The 26,726-nt window shown below is 38.5% G+C and overlaps 1 protein-coding gene and 1 long non-coding RNA gene across 3 annotated transcripts in view; one reads left to right on the top strand and one right to left on the bottom strand.

The window, feature by feature from the left end:
• Positions 1-12,284, bottom strand: part of HERPUD2 (HERPUD family member 2) — a 31,036-nt gene extending 18,752 nt beyond the window's left edge. The window contains exons 1-3 of the mRNA XM_032871730.1: positions 12,171-12,284; positions 11,596-11,993; positions 991-1,068 (exon numbers count right to left, since the gene is read on the bottom strand). Coding sequence (XP_032727621.1) covers positions 991-1,068; positions 11,596-11,742 — 225 coding nt within the window. The 5' untranslated portion in view covers positions 11,743-11,993; positions 12,171-12,284. The remainder of the gene's footprint in view (positions 1-990; positions 1,069-11,595; positions 11,994-12,170) is intronic.
• Positions 12,285-12,638: 354 nt separating this feature from the next.
• LOC116875912 lies at positions 12,639-26,716 on the top strand. 2 transcript variants are annotated; one of them, XR_004384287.1, is made up of 4 exons: positions 12,639-12,822; positions 13,906-14,040; positions 16,930-17,129; positions 26,689-26,716. It is a non-coding gene; the product is annotated as an uncharacterized LOC116875912 (long non-coding RNA). The 2 variants fall into 2 exon arrangements; XR_004384286.1 differs by having other exon boundaries at positions 12,639-12,891.
• The last annotated feature ends 10 nt before the right edge of the window (positions 26,717-26,726 follow it).

The raw sequence follows: 26,726 nt of genomic DNA, 5'->3' as shown, positions 1-26,726 counted from the left end.
TTGATGATAATGCTGCATCACTGTAATACACTGTGTACAATGTCAGTTATAACAAATATACCACTCTGATGTGGAATTTTGTTAGTGGGGTAGCCTAGTCATGTGTAAAAACATGGGGTATATGGGGAATCTCTATACCTTCTGCTCAATTGTGCTATGAACCTAAAACTACTCCAAAAATTCAAGTCTATCAGGGCACCTGGCTGGGTCATTAGTAAGGATGTGGCTCTTCATCTCAGGGTCATGAATTCAAGCCCCACATCGAGCATGGGGCTTACTTTAAAAAAAAAGTCTATCAAAGAGAGAGAAAGGGGGAAAATCTGCTGCAATCCACTATTTTTTTAAGGTTTTTATTTATTTATTTGACAGAGAGAGAGATCACAAGTAGGCAGAGAGAGAGAGAGAGAGAAGGAAGCAGGCTCCCTGCTGAGCAGAGAGCCCAATGCGGGACTCGATCCCAGGACCCTGAGATCATGAGCTGAGCCAAAGGCAGAGGCTTAACCCACTGAACCACCAAGGCACCCCCGCAATCCACTACTTTTGAGGGGGGTCAAGGAAGAGAAGCTGTTAAGCCACTTTGGCAAACTAAAACTAGCTGATTAAAATGAAAATGACAGCAAGAAGTCACAACAGCAAAGCTAAAATTTAAGATTTAAGATTTAAGGGATTTAAGAGAGAAGAGATTATCAGTGAAAATCCTTCACTACTTGAAGTCAATACTGCTTTCTTATATAACAAATACCTGCACAGAAACATAAAATCATATTTCATATTTAGCTATCAGATGGATATACAAAACTATTACCTAAACTAACTAGACTCCATCATTATGTTTCTTACTTTCTAATTCATGTTCATGTTTTGCTACCCAAAAGGGTTGATTTTTAATATCTAAAAACTGAACTAGTTGGATATAGATAAAACTTCAGAACCTCTCTCTTTTCATACTCTGAATGTATCTGGTATCAAATAGTGGTTAGAAAAGCTTACTTTTCTGAGAATGTCTTTCAGCTGCAGATGATCGGGAAGCAGTCTGCCCGAATACACCAATCTCTGATCCTTCGTCAACTAAGAAATGGGACAAAGAAAATAATTCAACTTTTTCTAATTATACAAATTGGAAGTTGGGAATAACATGCCTAAATATGAGTAAAGTAAAACTTCCTTTAGGCACAGTTTAGCAGAAAACTGACATAATTTAAGAATTTTTTTTTTCCAAATTCTACTTAAGACATTAAGAGCTCAGCAAATGATAGTCTATAATAAAATATAAATAGGTATAAAACTAAATACAGGTAATTACCATTTTTTTAAAAAAAGGAGAAAAAGGTAAACTAGAAATTTGCCTTTTCAGCCATCATACAATGCATGTGTGACTATCATTAAAAACCTTTAACAATATGAGAAGATGGCTAGCCTTCTAGTAATAATAAGTCAACAATGGGATAAAATTTCAAGGTCACCACAGTTACTTTGAATTGTTTTATCAGTATTTATATTTAAAAGAATATACCAAATTTATTTTCTTCTTTACTAACATACAGCACAATTTATTGGTTTTAATTCAAGAGTCATTTGGATTCAGTTACAGTTTTACGTAACAATTCCAGTTTTTATTATTCCTGCCATTCTCACAAATACCTCTGTACATTTTTCAAAAACACAGGACTAAAGAAAAATCAACTCAAGTGCATAGAGATTCAGCTGTCATCTCTATATGAAACCGAGAATAGGAAATATGTTCTGGTTACTTCTGTCCTATTTTGTATGTATGATAAATCTGCTAAGTGCAGATTTACTACTATTAAAGTATTTAAAATCAAATTATGTACGGTCCCCATAGTACCTAAACAGGCAGATGTTCCACAAATTCTATTAAAACAATTAAGTATTAGTTATATCAACAATTATTAAAAATCCCAAATCCAAGCAACAACTATAACAATTTTCAAACAGAATATATGTATTCAGCATGGCTACTAACAAGGGTCTTATATCAAAAATAATCATAACAGAAACTGTCATACTGAATAAGATCTGTGGTTCAGGGTTGCCTGAGTACCCACGATGAAGGGAAAGGTATAGCTCTGTTTCCAAGATAGTTAGCTGTTAGGCATAATCTAGCTTCTCCTGTAAGTAATTTGAGTGTGCCATTCCCAAAATGCACAAGTTCAAATTCCAATATATAAACAACCGAATCAACACAGGAGGTGTTTTTTTAAAATACAGTCACAAATCTTGAAATTTCAATCAATACATATAAATACTGAGTGGGGAATGAATAGTAAATTATATAACATAACTTAAAAGCTAAGTAGATAATAACTGATTTAACCCATGGACAAAATGAATTCTATAATGCTTTATAAGTTTCCATAATATACTTATTAATTCAGCTGGAATCTAAAAAAGTTTCTTTGATACTACAGTCATCATAAGGTATCATTTTTCCATCAGTCCAAACATTTAATAGATACTTCTATGTCATAACATTCTGCATAAAGGACAGTCTTTTGAATTTTTTTTCTTTACTACGAAAATTTTTAAACATACACAAGGTAGAGAGAACAAAACGAACCCCAAGATACCATCTTCAAGAACTCCCAAGTATTCAACTCAAACAATTATCAATATTTTGCTATTCTTCTTTCATCTATCCCCCATTGCCTTTTTGAGGGAAAAGAGAGTTTTGAAACAAATATCACACATCATTTCTTTTCACTTGCAAAAGCAGTAGGTATCTAGAACAGGTTTTGGGTTTTTGTTTTTGTTTCTTTTACCCCCAAATATAACTGCAACGTTACCACAGTCAACAAAATAAGTATCAATTAGGTCAACTTTGAATAAACCTTTATCTTTCCACAACAAGGGAACATCGATTTTCAAAAAGGCATACAATAATATAGCAAAATTACATGGCACGCACCCCCCCCACCAAGTACATGAAGCAAAAACAAGTATGGATGAGGATGTGGAGAAATTGGAACCCTCACACACCACTGGTAGGAATATGAAATGGAACAGCCTCTATGAAAGTTTGGCAGTTCCTCAGAGAGTTAAAGAGTTACCCAGTGGGGGGGAACCTACATGGCTCAGTCAGTTAAGCAGCAGATTCTTATTTCCGGCTCAGGTCAGGATCTCATGGTCTTTTGAGATCAAGCCTGAAGAAGGAATCCATGCTCAGCACAGAGTCTACTTGAGAGTCTCTCTCCCTCTCCCTCTGCCCTTTTCCCTGTTCACTCTCTGTCTCTCTAAAATAAGTAAATCTACCCCCCCCCAAAAAAAGAGTTACCCGATGACTCAGGATATACCCAATTCCACTCCTAGGTATATACCAAAGAAAACTGAAAACTTATGTCCACACAATAACTTGCTTAAGAACGTCCAGAACAACTTTAGCCATAATAGCCAAAAAGTAGAAACAATCTCAAAGTCCATCAACTGATGAATGAATAAACAAAGTACGATAAATACATAAAATAAATACTAGTTGGCCATAAAAAGTAATGAAGAATTGATAACATGCTGTAATGTGGGTGAACCTTGTAAACATTATGCTAAGTGAAAGGAGCCAGACAAAAAAGACCATATATACTATGATTCCATTTATACGTAAAGGGAAATCTATAGACAGAAAGTAGATCAGTAGTTATAAAAAATGGAGAGTGACTACTAGTGAGTATAAGTTTTCTTTTTTGAGGTATCAAAAATGTTCTGAAATTAGACAGTCATAATAACTGCACAACTTTGTGAATTAACTAAGAACCACTGGGTTGCACATGTTAAAGAGCAAGGAATTTTTTTGTTTTTATTTTATTTTTTTATTTTGGTTTTTGCTTTTTTTAATTAACTAATTTATTATTTGTTTCAGGGGTACAGGTCTGTGATTCATCAGTTTTACACAATTCACAGCATTCACCATAGCACATACCCTCCCCAGTATCCATCACCCAGACACCCCATCCCTCCCACACCCCTCCACTCCAGCAACCTTCAGTTTATTTACTGAGATTGAGAGTCTCTTATGGTTTATTTCCCACTCTGGTTTCATCTTGTTTCATTTTTCCCTCACTTCCGTGATCCTCTGCCTTGTTTCTCAAATTCCACATATCAGTGAGATCATATAATTGTCTTTCTCTGATTGACTTATTTCTTAGCATAATACCCTCTAGTTCCATCCGCATCCTTGCAAAAGGCAAGATTTCATTTCTTGATGGCTGCATAATATTCCACTGTGTATGTATAGGTATATATATATATATATATATATATATATATGCATGCATACCACATCTTCTTTATTCTTCTGTTGATGGACTTCTAGACTTTAAAAAGCAAGTTTTACAGTATGTGAATTATATCTCAATAAAACCGTTTCATGAAATTAAATATTCAAATGTCTTCAAATAATCAGAAATTTTAGAAGAAAGGAATTCTTTAATTTTACTATGACTGAAAAACAGAAAAAGGAATTTTCATGTGCCTAACTTAGGTGAGAAGATCTGAAAATTTTTCTATGTCACTAAAAAAATTGCCTCTTCACTTTAAATATCAATACATTAGTTAATTTAAATATCTGGAAAACCAGTAGTTAGACATGATAACAAACAACACAATCAGTAATCAACTGATTCAGGCAGTAATCAACTGCCTGAACTTTCAACTAGCCATTCTGGATCATAAACTAGAGTACTGGGAAAAATACAGATTTCTGAGATCTCAATTCGATTCAGTTTCACTTATAAAAGTGACACAATTTTATTTATCCAGACCAGCTAATAACAGCATCGTTTATCGTGATTGGAAATCCATTTCTGTATTAGTTAGGTTAAGTAATGTTACTATATGTATGCTATAACAAACTTCATAATCTCAGTAGCTTTTTAAAAAAAAAAATCACATGGTACCCTTTTGATACAAAAATCCAGAAGACTCAGGATTGGTAAATCTAAAACTAAGTCCTAATTAAATTGTCCATTAAAAGTCTACTGTTAAGATACTGGTTACACAGATACATAACACTTGACCATCAATGTTAACACCACCACCATTCTTCCTGTTGCTCACACGCTACATCCAATAGTCAGCAAGTCCTATCAGATAATGCTACTCTCACTACTTCCACTACTCAACCACTAGATAAAGCCTAGCGATACATGGTACCTGGTAATACATGGTACAGCAGAGGCAGCTAAATTACCAAGTTAGGAACATCCTGATGGTACTCTGAGGAGCCCAGAGACAGAACCAAGGCCACTCCAAATAAATACCTGCTTAACTAGCTGGCCCAAAAAATTCTGCCACTCACTTAACAGACATTGCTAAAAACCAAGGTGAGGAAAGCTCATCAGCTTAATATAATACGCAAAAATAAGTCATAAACTGGGAATTTGTTTTTCTTCCTAAAAAGTTTACATATACTATCTAAAGTATCTGACTTTTTAACATTTAATCAGATATCAAAAATAGACAAAACATTGTGCATCCCTAATGCATTTAAAATAGAAGAATTTGATAGATGAGTTTACAAAACCAACAACAGTTTTGTATTTCTAGAAATTCACCTCGTTGGTATCAAAAGATTAAATTTTGTATATGAGGAACTAAATACAGTCTCTCATTATGGATGGCTTAAAAAAATCATGTTTTTATTAGTATATCTGAATCAACATAGTCAAATACCTTAGTAAAAAATCTTCAACTTACATGTTAGTTCAAAGAACTAGAACCCAAGTCCTTACCCACTGAAAGTGGTAATTATTAGTATTTCGGTACTTACATATAGCTCAGTCACAAGCGTCAAATAGCTGTAAAGAGGTGGTTCCCAGAAGGTACACAACATATTGATTCTGTGGGAAATGAATTCTATGAATTTGGACTGTAACATATCTTCCTCTCATTCCCACTAAATTCACCCAAATTAAAAACCCCAGAGAATTCAGAAGCACTGTAAATGGAAGCATGGTTTACCCAAACTGCCTCTACCCCTAATCTCCTTGGAACAGCAATAAACAAAACCAGCATATAGGAACTTAAAAAATAATTTTCTCTAGAATTCCAAAGGGACATCCCTGCTTAGCTGTTTCCACTCACAGGCCATTTGCAAATCAGGTATACATACAACAGAGAACGCCAAAATCCATGTCTGCTATGGTTTACACAAACAAGCAAGAATGTGAAAAGATAAAGCAAAGCAATGTGCTTTTGAGGTCTTAAGATACTAGATTCCCATAACTTCCCTAAAATTTATCAAAATAAACAGAAATAGCATACACTAACATGACCTGCATTAGAACACTATTAAGGCTATGTTATCCATTCATCTACAGCCTTTAAATGACAAACCATCTAACCATACACCTCTTTTTATACTTCACTTCTTTGCAGTCTGTAAGTATATAGCTAAGATGGCCAGGTCCCTAAATGACTTTCTTCATCTTATTACATATAACCATCATATACAATGTGAATTAATGGTTTAAGCACTGAGACTTGAAAGTCAGACCAACCTGGGTTCAAATTCTAATTCTACTACATAAGGAGTTCTATTATCTATACAATAGAGCTAATAAATAAAACTTATATCATAAGGTGTCTATGAGGATTAAATGTGATAAAACATATAAAATACGTAGTAGATGCTTAAGATACATGGCAACCACTTAGTAAATGGAAGTTTAAAATCTGAGCACCAGAAAAAAAAAATAAAATAAAATAAAATCTGAGCACCAACTGTGACAGTTAAACAAAAGCATTTGAGACTATGAAATCACTATCTATTATGTAGAGGTGAGAAACTTAACTAAAAGTTCTAGAAAAATCCATATCTTAAAAAATGCATGATTAAACAAAACATAGTACTGTTATTTCCTGAAAAAATACATTAGGAAAAGACTACAAAAGAGTTAAATAAAACAAATTTAGGGATGTCCGGTGGCTCAGTTGGTTAAGTGCCTACCTTCAGCTCAGGTCATGACCCAGGGTCCTGGGATGAGTCCCACATAGGGCTCCTCGCTCAGCAGGGATCCTGCTGCTTCTCCCTCTGCCTCTAGATCCCCCTGCTTGTGCGCTCCTTCTCTCCCTCCCACCCTTCCTCCCTCTCTTTTTCTGAAAAATAAAATCTCAAAAAAATTTAAAAATAAAAAATAAGGGGCACCCAGGTGGCTCAGTTGCTAAACATCTGCCTTCAGCTCAGGTCATGATCCCAGGTTCCCTGCTCAGCCGAAGCCTGTTTCTCCCTCTCCCACTCATCCTGCTTGTGTTCCCTCTCTTGCTGTCTCTCTCTCTGTCAAATAAATAAATAAAATCTTTTAAAATATAAAAAATAAAACAGATTTAGTCCGCACTCATTCAAAACTTTTAACTTTTCATCAATCTTCACAATGTAATAATGTCCTTTGTTCAGAGTTTTAAAAATATGAACTATATTGCTATGCGACATGAAACCCTCTTAAACATATGCACTAAAATTGTAAAGACAAGTCTTATAAAACAAAAATTATTTAAAAGTATGGATTATAAGCCCCTTTAAGTCAACAGTTCTGAGACAGTTAAGTAAGTTTTTTAAGTGATATGCCTGAGTAAGGTAATAGGGAATTACAAAAATGAGGCCGATATAAACCTCAAATTATATTATTCAAGCTATTTCCACTGCTAATGAAATTAAGACTTCCATGTGAACTGCAGGCAATTTGGTTATGGAATGTTATATTCTCAGAACCGAACCCATACAACTGGTTCTATTCCTATGTCTTTAATTCTAACATAATCTCAGAGCAGTGGAGCAATTTGAAAAACCAAAACAAACCTCCCTAGCTGAGCAGGAGAGCTAGAAGAGGAAATGGTATTGACTGCTTTAGTTTTAAGAGTATAAAGCACCTAGACAAAGGAAATCTACCCAGAACCGAGGGACACGCTTAACAGGCATTTTGACCTCAAGACTGAAAAGTGAGAAGCTAAGAAAAGCCACAGTTTATCCTCAAAACTGAATTCAGGGTGAGTCGGGTCCATCTTAGTTATTGTTTGTGTATGAGAAAAAGAAGCAATAATGAGAAAGAGGCCTAATAAGACTTAGAGATCCCTACTTTTTTAAGTTTTCTCTAAGACAGTCCATTCTACTGAATAACATTAAGTTCAGCTATTTTCATATTTACATCTCTAGCAAATAAACTTAAACTGGATTAAAGTCGCAAACTACTCAAGTAAAAGTCGCCTTCCTGACAGATATCTTCATGCCCCAGGAGCAATTACCCAAATTTACAGAATAATTATTTCACATTACAGGCCAATTTCAGGATCTGAAAATCTAAAGTCATGAAGTGATGACAAATGTCATATCACAACATAATTCACAATTATCTATGTACAATATCAACATGAACTGATGCACTTTTCAATTCCTACACCAAATCCTAAACCAATTATCAATAACATTCAAAGTTAAAGAAAATTCCCAAAGAGTTCAATTCCAGGTTTTTAGTGATGGCACTATAAAGTTTTACGTAAATATGGCAACTGCCCTATTTCCTAACTAGAAAACACCTTCCCCTCTGGAGCCCATCATGGATCTGTAATCTTTTTACATAGTACAGAATTACAGTGAGAATCATCAGAGCAACATTATATTTGAAATAAAAGGTTTAAAAAAGAAAAAAAAGCAGCTACTTGTCTGCTTAAAACTGTTATAAACTCTTTAAGAAAAATGTCCCCAAGAGCACCTGGGTGGCTCAGTTGGTTTAGTGAATGCCTTCAGCTCAGGTCATGATCTCTGACCCCACAGGATCATGCTCCTTGCTCAGCAGGGAGTCTACTTCTCCCTCTGATTCTCCCCCTTCTCATGCTCTCTTTCTCATTCTCTCTCTTTCAAATAACAAAATCTTAAAAAAAAAAAAAAAAAAAAAGAAAGAAATAAAGAAAAATGTCACTGTGAACCTTTTCTTAAATCAGCTACACATTCCCTTACCTCCCCTTCAGAGTTGACCATTCTCTCCCTATGCTCCTACAGCATCCCTCTCATGTAACACAAGTCACATAATACTAGAGCTTTTTACTACATATCTGTATCCCCACTAGATCTGAGCTTCATAACAGCAAAGGAATCATCATCACCTTCATGCTTAACATGTAGACACCCAAATGCCAGGTCAATAAAATCCCAATTAAATAAATAAATGAAGCCCAAGAAAATATGCTTTGGTGGGAAAGGGTTTATTTGCTGTGGGTTTACTGACAGATGGAAAATTGAATTTCAAATATTCATGTGGAGATTGTGATTAAGTCAAATCAGTATCTGACAATAAGACTAAAATCTTAAGACTAAATATGCTCTTGTTTAGCCAGTTCTGTTAACTGTTTAGCTGGTTAGCTAAGAGCTAACTCTGTTAGCTAAGAGCTAACTCTGTTAGCTCAGAGTTTAGCCAGAGTTCTGCTAACAGGAGTAGACATGTGACCTATTTTAGAGATCCTAAAAGGACAACTTCAAATCTCCATTCTTTTCCCTCTAGCAGCTCCTATTTACTTTCCTAGAAACCACTGCCCACAGAGACAAAGACCTTCCACCCACCCTTGGCCCATCAGACCCAATTAGAGCGCTACTGACCTGAGCCATCAACTTTCCTACTCCTTACTGGAGAACACTTACTTCTACAAGGCACTGGAACCATACTCTGCTTCTAAATCATCCACCTCCCCCAGGCAGATGTGCGAAGAATCAGCCCTAAGAAATAATCTGTTAAACACCACATAGCACTTAAGATGCCTAAACACAGAATTAGTGTCAAGCGGTCTTTGTGGGTGCTCATAAGAACCCAAACTTCCTTTATAATATATTAATATTGCTTATATTACAAAATGTTCTGTTCTAAATAACCATCTTATAAAGTTAACTTCTAATACTCCAGTTCCTATACTGAAGACTACCTGTGGGGTATCACGAAATAGTTGGTGTGTTCAACAATTTAAAAACTTCAAATCAGTTTTCATGTGGTAAGTAAATTAGAATGTAAGCCTGTCAAATCTAATAACCACGAGAAGTTTTCAGTGAAGTTCTAAGACAACAAACACATGGTCCTCACCCCCAGTTCCACCTACTCTCATTAACTAGAAATAAATTTTAGTATTACAGTTCACCTGGAGGGGTGCCTGAGTAGCTCAGTGGGTTAAGCATCTGCCTTCAGCTCAGGTCATGGTCCCAGGGTCCTGGGATTGAGCCCTTCATTGGGCTCCCTGCTCAGCAGGGAGTCTGCTTCTCCCTCTCCCTCTGCAGCACCCCCCATTTGTGCATGCACGCACTCTCTCTGTCCAATAAATAAATAAAATCTTTTTAAAAAAATACAATTCACTTGGAGATGACTTGCTGGAAGAGAAGAGAAAAGCCAAGTTTGCCACAGTTAAACCTGGAAGTGTGTGTACGAGTTGTAAGTGGGTTAAGGAGACGGTGTAGAAAAGTTTGCAACTGATCTGTCCTCCCAGCAACCAAATGATCCATACAGCTACTAAAGATTAGTACTAGGAGGGCAGAACTCCTGCCAAAAACTGACTTCTAGGGTGCAGGTAAGGCAAATGGGTTTCACACCACTATTAGATACTTTTTGAAAAAGAAAAAGTTTTAGAAAAGTAGTAACTCTTGGTCTACCATAGTGCAAACCAAGTCCCTTTTGGTTTAATCATACAATATAAAGATCTCACGTAAGCACATACTTGAGCATATATCTAAATGTATATATATATATACACACTTTTATATATAGATACATATATAGAGACAGAGACACACAAACACACACTTAGATATATGCTCTGGTATATACTTATATATTTAGGAATGGTATTCCAGCTATGTTATAAACAGCACTATGGAAGTATCTGACTTTCAATTCTGACTATTCTGAAAAACTATTTTTCTACTTTGAAAATGTGTAGAATGAATCATATACAATAGGAAATCTTCTGTAAACCAGAAAATTTTAAAACAAGTCTGTTACCCCTGTGAAAATCTTAACTTTAAAACAAAGGATCTGGAAAAAATGACAGTTCCAGCTAGTTTGTTCCAAGCACTTAAATAACTCGGGGTTTTTATTTCCTCTATTAAAAATATTTGTATCAAAAATACTGACAAGACCAACTAAGAGTTGTTTTTCTAAACCTCCTGCTTTTGCAGTAACTGCCTTATTTTTGTAGTTCTTCTAAAAGTCTCAACGTCTAACTAAAGCAATAAAAGCTTTAATATAGGTTGCAGTGTTTACCTTTTTTTTTTTTTAAGGATCCATCTGTCTCCCATACTAGGCCAATGACTTAAGTCCAATGAAAATGATCCTTTTTTATGCCTGTCAGTTATTATGTCCCTTGCTATTTTTGTACACAGTACACTTACTAATTAACTGAACCTCATGAGGAAGATATTAATGATGGCTGAGACACTCAACACACACACACACACACACACACACACACACACACCTCGGAACTCAAAATACCTCGCAGTCTAGCAAGAGACCTATTTGATTCAAGAGGGGAGGGGATGAACAGAGAGACGGGAGTGCATGGCACGAAAAGTTGCTGGCCAGAGCAGCTGTGCCCAGCTTTTAAGACACTTACTGGTTTGCTAGGGTACACGTTAGATAGATGCGTTTTTAGTTTCCCCACGGTCCAGTTCAAGAAGCAGCTAATAGTCTGGTCACTGTATTTCTGATTTGGTGCTTTAATGATGAGGGTCACAGGAATCTCCATCCCATTTTGGTCCATGGTGCCCCCGAGTTGAACAGTCAAGAGGAGCAGCCCAAATGAGCCGAGGTGGTAACTGCCGGCGCGACTGGCACAGGGACGGCAGCAAGTAGGTTCTTAATATTCCGTGTCCAAGTCAGTCACAAGTGCATCGGGCGATACAAAGGCCATTGCCGGTACCAAGGATGATAGACAGTGGCGGCGGCGGGGTCCGGGGACCCGGCCGTGGGTGTAGCTTTCCCCGCCAGGTCCGGGCTCCGCCGGGCTCCGGACTGCGGAGAGACGCCGGGAGGAAGAGAGAGAAAGCAATGATAAGGGAAGGAGTCACTGCCCCGCCCCCGCCGCGACCCCCAAGCTGAAACGCAATAAGGCCCCTACGCGACGGCCCTGCCAAGCGGACCAGAGAAGGGGCCGAGCCGCTCAGGGCGACCCGCCGGGGCAGGGGGTACCTGAAAGAAGGCCGCGGGGCCCGCCACCGCCGCCCTCCGCGCCCAGACAGGGCCGCCGTCCGCACAGTCCCACCGGGCGTCCTCCGCGGCGGCCGCTCCCTTCCTGCTGCTCCGCGGCGGCCACAGCCCGGCCCCGGGTCTCGCGAGGCGGCGCGGTGGCCGCGGGATAAGTTGGCCAAAGGGCGCGGTCCGCTCTCCGCCTGACCCCTCGGGCCTGACACGGCAGCGCGGCGCAGGGCCGGGCGCGGCCAAGGCGGCGGCAGGTGGCAGGAGGGCGGGGACTAGAAGCCCAGGGTCCCGGCGCGAGCGCGCTGGTTCTGTTGTTGTTACGAGGAAAGTCCGGGGCCCCTTTAAGCCGGAAGGCGCAGGACGGAAGTGCGTCACGCGCGGCCCGCCCCGGCGCCCGGCTTTGGCTCTGTAGTCGGAGCCCCCCGCCGCCCCCTGACCGCCCGGGGAAGAGAGGGCTGAGCTCCGGGTCGCCCCGAAGCCGCTGGGCTGTGCTGGAGCCCACCTGGCCTGACCGCTCGCTTGGTCCCGTCCCCCGGCCGTGCTCAGGCCTCACCACGAGCTGAGCTGGCGCTAGCAAGTCCTGTTTTGACCACACCCTGAAGACTGGAGAAGTGTTCTCCACCCTAAGAGTTTCTCTGCAGAAGTTAGTGTCCTTCAAGATGCCGAATCAAACTTCCGCTCCAAATGTCGTGTCGACTGTCTGCAAAGCACGGTACCAGGACCTTTGGTGGAGGAGAGGCCCTGGGGTACTCTGCGTAGGGAGCAAAGGCTTTCAGTGAAGCCTGAAGCCTGCCTTTACTTTCCGTGTGACCCTGGCTATCCTTTCTGAGCCTTGGTTTAGTTCTCCAAACGGTAATAGCTATCTAACTGCGTGTTGATGAGCACATGAGCCACGTATGTAAGCCATCTGGTACAGTTCAGGCATATGACAGTATCTCAGATGTTAATTTCCATCTCTTTCTTCTTAGTCTTCACAGAAGTTGGCAAGTGTTTACTGAGCCCCTACTGTGTGTTTCGTTCAGTGGGAGATGAAGAAAGATGGGAGTGTTATTTTTCTGTTTCACGGCTTGGGCATAGAACGCAAAGGTTTTGTCCACTGCCCAAAACTGACTTATTCACCATTTTCTTCACGGGTTTGGGGATCAGTACAGCAAGTTAAAGTTGGACGTGCATTTTACACTTCCACTTACAGGACAAGACAAGCAGATAATAAAGAGAGCTAGTCTTTTTCCCTCTCGCCTTCAGAAGGGTTAATGAAGGTTAGGTACCATTTAGTGACCAAGGATGAAACTTCCTCTATAGCTAATGCAGCAGGATCCCTTACACGCTCACTTCCTTCACCACCTTCTTTGTGGTAGGACATCCACCGTATTTGAGCCATACCTTCTAAATGCTCTTCAGAAATAAGAGTGAGGCCCCCTTTATTTTTTATGATGTATTGAGGATAGCTTACTATGACTCAGGTTTTCTGTAGCAGACCCTGGTCTCTTTCTACCTAGTATTTAGTCAACCTAATGGAACTTTAACTTAATTCTAGCTAAAAATACCTTTTCTAGACTCCTGTATATCTAGGGGTAGTCCATTTGACGCAGCTCCAGCCAATTAGACAAAAGTTGAAGTTGCCACTGGCCCTTTCAAGAAAGCTTTTAGATGGACATGTTCTGTGGGCCAGAACATGTCCTAAACCTGTTTTTTTTTTTTGTTTTGTTTTTTGTTTTTGCTTGAGGAATATGATGCCAGTGGTGCAGCAGCCATAGTTCGGTCATGAAGCAACAAACGGAACAGAGGCCTGCATTCCAAGGATGACAGAGCAGAACAATTTAAAGAGGCTAGATCCTTTATGGCATCATTGTGCGACCATGTAAGTCCATGTAAGCCGTCTGCCCTAAGACTTCTTTTGTGTCCATTTCCTGTTTGAGCCAGGAAGTTTCTGCAACCACCACCACCTAATTCTGCAACTCTTGTCACTTACGCTTGTGACTTAGACTGAGTAATGTGGTCATCTCAGTTGGCACTGTGAAATGTACATTTTTGGTGATATATACATTAGTAATTATTAACATTAAGGCAGAATGTGCATTTCACTGTGCTCTTCACTATTTAAAGCAGAGGTTCACTAGTATGGACAAAAACATTTAAAAATGTAATGAACATTCAAGAGATTGAAATATATGGTTATAAAAATGATATAGACAAAAATGATTTTTTTAAATTTCACAGTCACCTAAGTGCTTTAGAAATGCTTTTGATGCTGTTGAATTTGACCATAACACATGATCCTGGAATGTGATCCCATTTTTGTTAAGTATACATGTGTATAGAACAATGTATGAAAGGATGGTCCCCAAAATGTGGATAGTGTTTACCTTGGAATTTGGGGTAGAAAAAATTTGTTAGCATTGAGGAGATGCAGGATTGCAGTTACTTAAAGACTGCTATGAGCATTGAACTGCCTATTTAGATCATTGTACAAGTTACAGATAAATGGAAATGGGAAAGAACAATTGTACATCTCAGTTACCATTTATTGCTAAAAAAGAGCCTCCAATGAGAATACTTAGGGTGTGATGCTAATAGATAGTAAAGTATTTATGGTGGTTAAGACTAAATATACTTAAGGGGTGCCTGGGTGGCTCAGGGGGTTAAGCCTCTGCCTTCGGCTCAGGTCATGGTCTCAGGGTCCTGGGATGGAGCACCACATCAGGCTCTCTGCTGAGCGGGGAGCCTGCTTCCGCCTCTCCCTCTTCCTGCCTCTCTGTCTACTTGTGATCTCTCTCTCTCTCTGTCAAATAAATAAATAAAATCTTTAAAAAAAAAAAAAAAGACTAACTCTACTTGAACAATATTAACTATTCAGCACACATAATCCTAGTAGATAATTCAGTAGTTCAGGGTGACTTCTGCCCATGGGGTTAAGAAAGTGAAATACATCTAAAAGAGAATTATTTGTAAATCATGAGTTGATTTACAGTATTTGTGGGACATTTTCCAATTCTTTTCATCTTTGGGGTGGGAAAGAAGATAGCTAGATAAGCATATATTGACTCATACTGTGAGATTCCAGTTTCTCCTGAAAATCTAAAGAAAATAAAGTGCTTGTTACTGAACTTCTCTTAACTGAAATTTGGACTATCTTCCAGGAAGGTAAAATACTTTTTGATGTTGAATAATATAGTTTGTGGTGTTTTGATTTTTTTTTTTTTAATAATCTTGAGAGGAAAGACTTCAGTCAAGTGATGATCTTGCAGTTGCAAATTTCAAAGATGATGTTGGCCATCTGGTTTCTGATTCCTTCTATTTCTACTTACACCAAACTTGTCTTTTTTTTTTTTTTTTTTTTTAGGACGCTGTGCCACAAAGTATCTAATCAAATGTTAATCAAGTTCATTGTTTAAAAACAATGAAATCCTACACTTAAAGCCTAGGCAAATTAGCTCGTTTCAACACTACACTTTCAAAATCTTAATGGGTCCCAGATGTTTGATTATAAACCATATTGTGGAAATGGAAGGAAGAAAAGCACACATGCATTAAACGCCAAATGGGTGATTTGAGGGATGTGTCATCTAATGAGTTCTCAGAACAGCCCTGAGAGGTAGTGAGGACAGTGAAGTGCAGAAATGCAAAATGTCTTGCCCAAAATCACATAGCTAGTTCTGACTCCTGTATAATGCAGACTCTTCCCACTACACTGAACTTTCTTATTTAAAGATATTCATACCTACCAAGACACATTCAGGAGGAAAAGGCTTTCAGGAACATCTTAGAAGTTATCTAGATCAGTATTCCGGCTACTGCCAGAATCACCATATCTCTGAAGGGCAGTCAGCCAACTTTGGCTTGAACCCTTCCAAGGAGAAGAAACACTGTTGTTTTCACTACAGCATGACCTGATGTTCAACAGCCATGGTTATTATAAGCGAATTAAAATCTGCCTTCCTATTATTTGCCATTAGACAACTTTTCTCCTCTTGACGAATCTAAAATATGTTTACTCTTATACCACATGCCAGCCCTTCAAATGAATAAATACTCTGACTTCTCCAGACTAAAAAGGCCCAGATCCTTCAGTCATCCTTAAGAATAGTTTCCAGATCACCCAGAATACTGACTCACCTTTGGACACAGTAGTTTGTGTAACCCTCATCAATTATGGTGACTGCAATAAGCATTTAGAAACATAAGTTCCTTAGAATAGTCTTCATAAGGATACATCTGTATTTCTATTAATTTGTGCATTAGTAGAAATCTTCATAAGCTGGTTTAACCGTTGGATTTCTGCTTTTCAGAAACTATGAATCTAGTCGATACTTAGAGTGACCATTTGGCTAAGACTGAAGTCTCTCCCTGATAATTCAATCGAGTGACTTACTTATGACAGTCCTTGGAGGAAATCGTAGCTAAATAATACCTCACTGACTTCTTTAGGTGACGAGAGAAGCGGGGAAGGGCAAATCCCTTATACTTTTCACCCTTTAGAGAATTTTGACTTAAATTTATGGATTGTCTATTGCTGCAAAGCAATATACACCCAAAACCGTGGGTCAGAATTTGGGGAACTGGTTAGCTAGTGGTGTTGGTTTGAGTCTCTCATGAAATTGTAGGCAGGATTTCAGCTGCAGGAATTCAGATTCAATTTTCTGAAGGCCCTGTTGGGATGACTGGAGATACTTCTTCCAAAGTGGCTCACTTGTAAGGCTCACAAGCTGGACTGGTTATTAGTGTGAAATCTCACTTCCTCCCCATGTAGGTTTCTTCACCGCACTGCTCCAGTGTCCTCACAACAGCGAGATTCCCCCAGAATGAGAGGTCCAAGAGACAAAGGCAGAAGCAGGAATGCCTTTCATCTCGGAAGTCACACCTTATCACCTCCATGGTGCTCTGTTGGTCACAGAAACCAGCCCTAAGTCAGCGTGGGAGGAGAGTACGTACAAGCATGAATACCAGGAGGTAAGGACCATCAGTCTCATAGTGGAAGCCATATGATACCACCACCATAATGACCCTTACCAAAGCATAACAGGTCATAGTAGACACCCCGTTCTCTCAATATACAACAATCCAAGTCCAAATCCCAGTCATAGTCTTGTGATTGTTTCACAACTGCTTGCCTTTCCTCTCTCCCCCGCCGCAGAGGTCTTTCACCAATTTCCTTCCCCCCAAATTAGAACCATCCTCAACACTATTGGCTCTATTTCTCAAATGTTTATAAATGTTTACATTTGTTGCTAAAAGCAAATATAGTTGAATTTGGGAATACTACATTTGCTATTCCGCAGTAGTCAAGAATAATCACTAAATTAAACCTGGAGAATAGTCCTTAGGCCTTACCCATGGCCTTATCTCTTAATCTGAGTTCAGAGATGTACCTTGAGTCATCTACAGAACTGTGCACTATGTTCATGTGTGCATTTATCCAGAGAGAGAGTCCATGGTTTTTATTGGTTTCTCGAAAGGACCATTTCTTTTCTTTTTTTTTTTTGTACTGTATGTTTATTTTATTTTATTTTTTTTTTAATTTTATTTTTTTATAAACATATATTTTTTTTCCCCCAGGGGTACAGGTCTGTGAATCTCCAGGTTTACACACTTCACAGCACTCACCATAGCACATACCCTACCCAATGTCCATAACCCCACCCCTCCCAACCCCCCTCCCTCCAGCAACCCTCAGTTTGTTTTGTGAGATTAAGAGTCACTTATGGTTTGTCTCCCTCCCAATCCCATCTTGCTTCATTTACTCTTCTCCTACCCCATTAACCCCCCATGTTGCATCTCCTCTCCCTCATATCAGGGAGATCATATGATAGTTGTCTTTCTCCGCTTGACTCATTTCGCTAAGCATGATACCCTCTAGTTCCATCCACGTCGTCTCAAATGGCAAGATTTCATTTCTTTTGATGGCTGCATAGTATTCCATTGTGTATATATACCACATCTTCTTTATCCATTCGTCTGTTGATGGACATCTAGGTTCTTTCCATAGTTTGGCTATTGTAGACATTGCTGCTATAAACATTCGGGTGCACGTGCCCCTTCGGATCACTGCGTTTGTATCTTTAGGGTAAATACCCAGCAGTGCAATTGCTGGGTCATAGGGTAGTTCTATTTTCAACATTTTGAGGAACCTCCATGCTGTTTTCCAGAGTGGTTGCACCAGCTTGCATTTCCACCAACAGTGTAGGAGGGTTCCCCTTTCTCCGCATCCTCGCCAGCATCTGTCATTTCCGGACTTGTTAATTTTAGCCATTCTGACTGGTGTGAGGTGGTATCTCATTGTGGTTTTGATTTGTATTTCCCTGATGCCGAGTGATATGGAGCACTTTTTCATGTGTCTGTTGGCCATCTGGATGTCTTCTTTGCAGAAATGTCTGTCCATGTCTTCTGCGAAAGGGCCATTTCTAATGCCTTCCAGAGCCCCTAGTAAAATCCAGTCCTCATTGTAAGGTTTTTCCAGTTAAAGGAAATGGGTTATTGAGCCATTTATCAAGTTATTGCCTCAAAAATCCAAAAATACTCTTCACTGCCTGGTTTGTGATAATAGAGATAAACCCTGTAAATATTTCTCCTTCTCTAGCTGTCATGAAACTAAGCTTTGTCAGTAGAGGGCACTGGAGGGACACTAGAGGAAGAAGAGATCTCTCCACCTGTGTAGTGTCGTATTCTTTAGGTGGGCTCTTCCAGCACACAAGGCTTCTGCAGCCCATGCTGGGTAGCAATCCCCATGAGCAACTTCTCCACAAGCCCTCTCAGGCAACTTTGCAGGCAACCCTCATGAACAGCTTCACAAGTGGCTTCACAGTGGAGACCACCAATACAATACCCTCCAGAAGCAGCCGCCCCTCACACCCATTAGGCAGCCTTGAGCAAACCCCTCTGAACTCAAATGAGCCATAATCACTGGACTTCTTTAAAAAAGGGTCCATCTCAGGCCTAAGAGAAATTGGATGATCCCTATATCTGATTTTCCTATATTCTTTAGAATTCTCTTTGTTCCTACTAACCATCTTTTTATTATTCCAATTCCCTGTTAGAAGGAATAATTCTTTATATTTAACCTTCCATGTTCAAAATATTGTTTGATTTCTCTCTTGATTGGACCCTGTTACATAGAATTGGCATCAGTAGTGGTCCCAGGAGATAAACATATAAAGAATTTAGGAATTGTTTTGGTCATGCCTTTTGGCTGAACTCCTGTCACTGGGAAATAAGATAAGGGCATTACAATTAAACTACCACTTGTGGTTGATTGTGACGACATACCAACTGTAGCAAGGGATTGCTCAAGTGTTGTTGTACTTGATCATTATGGCACTTAAGATGCCCATCAAGACAGTGGCATGGGACAGATTCTTCTGAATGCACTTTAGTTCTTACCAAGAGAAAGTGATGAAAAAAAAAATGACAAGTTCATCTTTGAACTCTCAGTTCCAGTCACACCATAAGACCAGAATGCTTCCATGATAGCTATAGAAGAATCTTTTAGTTCTTGCAGACAGAGGGATGATGTTGATGAGAATCATGCACAAAATTTGAAGAGTTGCTAAATTATAGCAATAATTGAATTCACAATCCCATCACATTTTTCACTTAAAAATTAGGGTATTCCACGGGAAAGAATGAGATCCTGAAGTTGGAGAGGGGACATCTGCTTAGACCCAGATGAAACTGACAGTCTTAAACTACAAGTCACTCTAAGGTTCTTCAGTTAATTAAAGTAGCCTGCCCTCAGGAGACTAGCCTTATTGCTTAAAAATTTTGTGATAATCTCAGCTGGGGCAGAGTCCTTAAGAGAGGATGTTTCTTCTCCTCAGGACCCACCATAACCATCTCCTATTGCATATTGTATCTCGTAGACGTACAACTAGGGTTAAATCTCAGCATGTTTCATGATGACAGGTATACACCATGAAGCAGGAAGAAATAGCTTACACACCAAAATACTGGCAAGCCTTTGGTAACCTTTATCAGCAGAAATTGGGAACATGCATGGCTGTATATTCTAAGAGTGTTAGACTGAGAAGGATGAAATACAACACTAGATTGGGACAAATTCTTCAATATGAGTGTACTTCCTAGAGATTCCAGAGTTCATGTGCTAGTTCATAAAACTAATGGTGGCGCTCACAATTTGATTGATTGACTGAAACTTGGACTCAATCATGACCTACATTTAATACAGCTAAGATACCAGAGCTTTCCTGGCATGATGTAGCTAAAGGAATCCAAGGGCCTAGGGAGATAGGAATGTTAAACTCTATCATGTGTTACTTACACACTCACCACCCCCTCCAGTGTTCCATGAGAACACCCAAAAGCACTCACTTCACCAAGATATTGAGAAACCCATTAGCGAGGGGAGCATTCACATGCTTGTAAAGCTCTGTGGTTGCTCTTATTTGTTGACAAAGTATGGCTGAAAGGGATGCTGCCACTGAGATGAACTCCCTAGTATAGTGCCGGATAGGAGACAGCACCCTGAAATGATGGGAATGTTTTCTAGGACACGGTATGTTTGAATCAGCTGCCATTATATGCAGAAAGGCGTGTGAATTCTTAGCTCAACTGCAAATTTTGATGTCCACCATTTACATAATAATAATTGGGCTAGTCAGTGTTGTAGAGGATGTGAAGAGCAGTAAGACATACTCACCTTCGAGGAGTTTGCAGTTTAGTAAGAAAAAATAAGAAGCACACAAATGACTATAAGACACAATAGGCAAAGAGATGCCCCAGGCCCTTCTATACCCCAGCCAGTTCATGCCTCACTAAAAGTGGAAGAGGAAAGGGAGGTTACATATGTGATCTGTTATATAAAAGTGGTCTGGGGCAATTTGCAAAGGCAAACAATAATTTGACATGACTTTTCCTTTCCTCGGCCTTTTCCAGCTTTTCCTCACATTTCCCCCAGATTATATGTTCATTCAAAACCCATCCACTGCCTTTCTCCAGGCCCAACTGAGCCTCTTTCAGTTCAGCCACTAGGAAGCTAAGAAGATGGCCTCCACACCACCAGGCATGCACGCATACCTCCCCTTTATTAATGCCTGTTTTTCACTGTGCCATGCTTAAGGACAGCCTCAACCCCTTTTCATACTCGATATGATCCCTCCCATTTCGCTTCCAGTAGGTACAGTAATTTCATTCTGTTGCTAGTGGCTTCCTGGTTAATTGTGTTAAGATTCTGAGGCCAGATCTAGGATCAGCAGAATAATTGATTGTTTGAATGACAAGAGAAAGGGAAAGAGGGAATGGCAACTAAGTATTTCAAACACTGTACACTAGAAACCCGTTTCATTCACTCATTCATTCATTCATTCTTTCTACGTGTTTTCACACTCCAAAGATTTTGTACTTCTTATCTTGAAAAGCAGTTCCAAGAACATGTGTAACAGTTTTTAAATAATTATAAAAGTGGTCAGGGGAGGGGTGCTTGGGTGGCTCATTCAGTTAAGCATCTGACTTTTGATCTCAACTCAGGTCCTGATCTGTGGCTCAGCAGGGAGTCTGCTTGTCTCCCTCTCCTTCTGCCCCTTCTCCCGCTCACGCACATGGGCAAGTGTTTTCTCTTTCTCTCTCTGTCTCTAAAGTAATAAGTTTAAAAAAAAAAAAAAAGTGTGGGCATGGTCAGGGGAAAGGCCACAGTTCTTGAGAAAAATCTTGGCTGAGTTCATATTTTCTACTCTTCTTAGTTTCTTTGTGTATTTTTCTTCATGACTCCCTATGGTTTGTCAACTAGGTGGAGTCTTTGAAACAGCAAGCTAGCTTTAATTAAGAAAATTTGTTAAATTCCAGGCTTTAGAGAGTACTAGGACAGTTTCTTGGGTACAGTTTATATACCACTCATTCTTGAAGAATGCAGGATTTTTATCTCCCTGAAGGGATTTATGTTTCACAACTTTGATGTTGCCCAGTGTACAATGCTCAATTCTGTTGCAAGAGTTTGTAACTAAAATCACTCAAGAAGGAAACTAAAGCGGCTTAGCAACAAGCAGAGCCCCCATTACACATGTGGAGTGTGCTAGGTATTTTTGTACAGTGATCTTTTTGAATCCCCTCAAGACAAATGCTGAGCCCCTATTTCCAAACTTCCCCATTCTTAGATGCTTTCTTTGTGCTTCCACGTCCGTGACATCTCCTATCGCATTTACCATGTGACCATTATCTCTTGATAAGTGTGTCTCTTTCCCCAGACTGTGAGCTCCCTGAGGCTACCTAGAATGCTGTCACTTTTTTATCACTAGTACCCAGCGCATTTCCTATTGCATGATGACAATAAATATTATCGACAAAATGATAAAATTCATTTTACAGAGAACGGAGAAGAGCTGTGGAGAAGCTAAGTAATTTGCCCAAAGTCACTCAGTTAATAATTGTTAGAGCCGTTGATATAAAAGTCCATTAATTTTATGGCATTTCCTATTTGTTCCTATTTAATTCCACTTCTGGCTTCTGATTCTGTAGGATTTTTGTGTAACTATCCATGTGCTCTTTTATGTGTGTAATAATAGATAGTAGAGTGTCTGGTAGAACTACAGGATAGGTGTCTGGGTCAGTAAGGAGATGTACCATGAGATTAGCAAAAAGACTACTGAATTGTCACAGAGACAAAGTTCAGAAGTGATGGGGGGATGTGACTTCAAACTGAGAATTTGAGGTAGCTAAAAGCAGCATCCCTGATAACTATAAACTTGTTCGTTATCTACCCACAGATATTTTAGCGTTATACCTAATCCTTATCTTTTACACCCTTCTGTCATTTAATGATGGGCCAGACCACAGGCATTTTTCTGATAACTCCCTTGCCAAACTCAGTATTTTAATCTGTTATTTGTTCTTTTACATGTAACTGGAATCTCCTATAATTATTATATGCTTGTAGCATTTTTATTTTGAGTCTGTGAAAGCCATTCCTTGGTTAACACAACAGTGTTCTATTCATTCTTACCTGAAAGTACAGCTTATAGAGTAACGCTTCAGGAAGGGAAAAGTTTGAGGCACTTCCAATGAACTACCCATATTTGTGAAGATGTCTAGGAATTAATAAAAATAAATTTAAAGAAGGAAGAGCGTGTTCTGCATAATCTGGTATTTTTTTCTCGGATTCATGTGAGACATGAACTTTGCTCCTACCAATTACGTATTGGTTCTCCAGTTTTTGCAAGAAAATTCCCTTAGAAGCCTCTGTTTGGATACATGGTTTCATTTTGACTTATTATTAACAAAAACCATTTTTAGATTGATATTTTATAGAAATATCATAGAAAAAAATCAATTGTAATTTTTTATTAAAAACGTATTTTTTAACTTTATAAGAAACTTTTGGCTTTTATAATCCCACTATCTATTAGCAACTATCTTTATTTTTTATGATGTCTTCCAGTTTTCATTATGTATGTATGCATATTTATAATGAATTCATGCATATGTACGGTTTTATAAGGTTATAATAATAGTATTATGTGTAATAGTAATAGTATTATGTGTAATAACTTATTATAACCTTATATTAATAGTATTATGTAATACTATTATACTATTTATTATATATGATAAAACATAATATTGTATTTATTATACTATTATTACTATACTATTAACTATTATATACTAATATATATTATATATATAAAAAACAGTAACACTATTTTAGAAATACCTTTTTTCACTTAAAAGTGTTTTTGTAAGTTCTTATTTCTATTTGATTACTTTTTTAATTTTACAAAATCATATTATCAGTGCTAGAGTTTCAAAATATAATGCCATATTAACATGCCATAATTTTATTCAGTTGTTTCTCAAGTGATAAGTGAGTTCACAATTTTTCATTATTAAAAATAATATTTCTGAAAAAAAACAAAAAAAAATAAAAATAATAATTCTGTAAATACCTTGGTATGCTTAGCTCTTAATCTTGAAACATATTGCTAGGAGAATGATTACTACATCAAAGGAACTGAACATTTTGTCATTCTTGATATTCATTGGCCATTATATGTTTAAATCAATTGAAGTAAAGTTTGAAATGAAAGTAAGAATTTGGCATTATTTTATTTTTAACTTGCTTTAGTTCAGCTGTAGATATAAAATGTGTAGTCATGAACATTTTGAAATTTTTTTTTTTAAGATTTTATTTATTTGACAGAGACACAGCAAGAAAGGGAACAGGGGGAGTGGGAGAGGGAGGAGCAGGCTTCCCACTGAGCAGGGAGCCCGGTGCAGGGCCCAGACCCAGGACCCTGGGATCATGAGCTGAATCCAAGGCAGACACTTAATGACTGAGCCACCCAGATACCCCAACATTTTGAAATTTTCCAAAAATATGCCATTTTGTCTATTTTGTTGCAAGTGATACTAGCTTACTATCAAAAAGTCATGGCTGGATTCAGTTCTCTTTCTCATTCTTTGATTACCCAATGATATATTGCTATCATTCATTATTGGGTATTCTTCCAATAGAAAAGATGGCCTACATCTTTAAGACTCATGACTTCCATATATGAGATCTCATTGAAAGATTCTGATTATCCTTACTTGGCTCTAATGCCTACCCTGGACCAATCATTATGTCCATGAAGATGTAGTACTCTTATTGGTCCATCTTGGTCACATGTTGATGAGATGGAGCACAAGGCACTGTGACTGACAGCCCTCCCAAGGAGCCATGAATTTGGAAAGGTGATTTTCTTAGAGGGGTTATTGGTAGCCAGAAACAACATATCTGTTGTATGCATGACCTGTGTTGTTTTTAAACTTCTTTACATTTATAAATGTAAATGTAAACTTGACCCTATTTAAGATTGTGAAGTAAGGAAGTTTTACTTTCTCTCATCTCCCCTTTACTGCATCTTTCTTTCTCTTTTCTCTCAGACCTACCCTCCACTGTCCAGTGACCTAATAATCTTTCTAACCTGTTTCCTATCAAAACCTACTCTCAGTTAGTAGAGTTGAAAACAAACTGAAAAATCAAATTAAGACCCAGGATTCAAATTCCTATCTTCTTTAAAGTTGGTTTGTTTTTAATTGAGGACAATCAGAAAGGAGTAAGAAAGACAGAACTTTCAGGAGAGTAGGGACATCTGAGCACCTTCAGATATTGCCCTTTTGCTAAGAATTCATTTCCCCCCTTTATTTATAAAATATTTATTTATTTATTTGAAAGGGAGTGAAAGAGAGAGAGAGAACACAAGCTGGTGGGGGTGGTTTGCAGAGGAAGAAAAAACTCCCCACTGAGCAGGGAGCCTAATTCAGGGCTTGATCTCAGGGATCATGACCTGAACTGAAGGTAGATGCATAACCAACTGAGCCACCCTGTGAAACAGCACCTGTGAAAGGATGTAAGAGCTGCCCGGGACCTAGGATCTTGAACCCTTGAATACTGTCCATTCAGCTAGTCCCCAGAGAAAATATGCATGTAGAAAGCAAGGTGAGCCAATACATGCTCTCTATTCCCATGACACTATTGTGTAACGAAGTAGAAGTAGTCAAGAGCTTAGACTCTGGAGTCAGAACAGCCTGTGTGCAAATGTGGCTCTATCACTTATTACCTATATGATTTTGGGCAAGTGAGTTAACCTCTGGGAATGTTAGTACCTTTGAACATAAAATAGGGATAGTAATTTTTACCTTATGGTGCTGTGAGGACTAAAAGAGATAACGCATGCAGACTGCTTAGTTCGGTGCCTGGCACATAGTAAGGCCTCAGTAAATGAGAATTGCTTGATGATGATAAAGAAGAATGAAGAGGAGGAAGAAGAAGGGGGAGGAGGAGAAAGGAAGAAAAAAGAGGGGAAGGAGAGGAAAGGAAAAGGGAAGGGAAAAGAGGAAGAAAAGAGAAAGAAGGAGAAGGAAGAGGATATCATCTTCTGACCTGAAAGGAGAAATCATAATCCTTTTCATTTAGCTACAGGTGGGTCTTAGGGCCTAAAATAGTAATCTTCAAAAATTTTTGTTCTTACAGCTCCAAAATAATTTTTGTAAGCTGTGAAACCCCTCATGCATTTTTAAGTTTATATCTAAACTTTTTCATCATGAGTTTAAATAGTTAGATATTATTCCTGGCATTTTTATTTTTAAATAAAACTATTATATCACTTTTAGCTGCTAAGTTGTTAGAGTCCTTCACTTATCATTATCACAGGGTAATCACAAAAGAAGCCTATACCAAGACATCAAATAATTATACCCATTTTTCTTTCTCTTGGAAACAACTTGTTAATCCACCAGATTCAGAAAGGGAAATTGGAAATGAGTTAATTTCAATACACTTTTGTCATTACCATATGCTTAAAGTATATGTTCATAAAAATCTTGGAGCTACAGATTTCACTCATTTATTTTATGACTCTATTTGTTATTATACTTTAATTACCAAAGCTGGCCTAACCAGGTATCAGATTGTTTTTTTTCTTTAGGAAAATATTAACTCCCTATTCAATGGATATATACAGGTTGACAAAGGGAAGTGAATTCTTTTTGTTGTTGAAGATTTTATTGATTTATTTTGCAGAGAGAGAGCATAAGTAGGGAGAGCAGCAAGCAGAGGAA

This window comes from Lontra canadensis, unplaced genomic scaffold (assembly GCF_010015895.1).
Source record: "Lontra canadensis isolate GAN:19392208 unplaced genomic scaffold, GSC_riverotter_1.0 scaffold2, whole genome shotgun sequence".
Taxonomy (NCBI): Eukaryota; Metazoa; Chordata; class Mammalia; order Carnivora; family Mustelidae; genus Lontra; species Lontra canadensis.
Note: the sequence above shows the minus strand (reverse complement) of the source record. Positions and strands in the feature narration are given on the sequence as shown.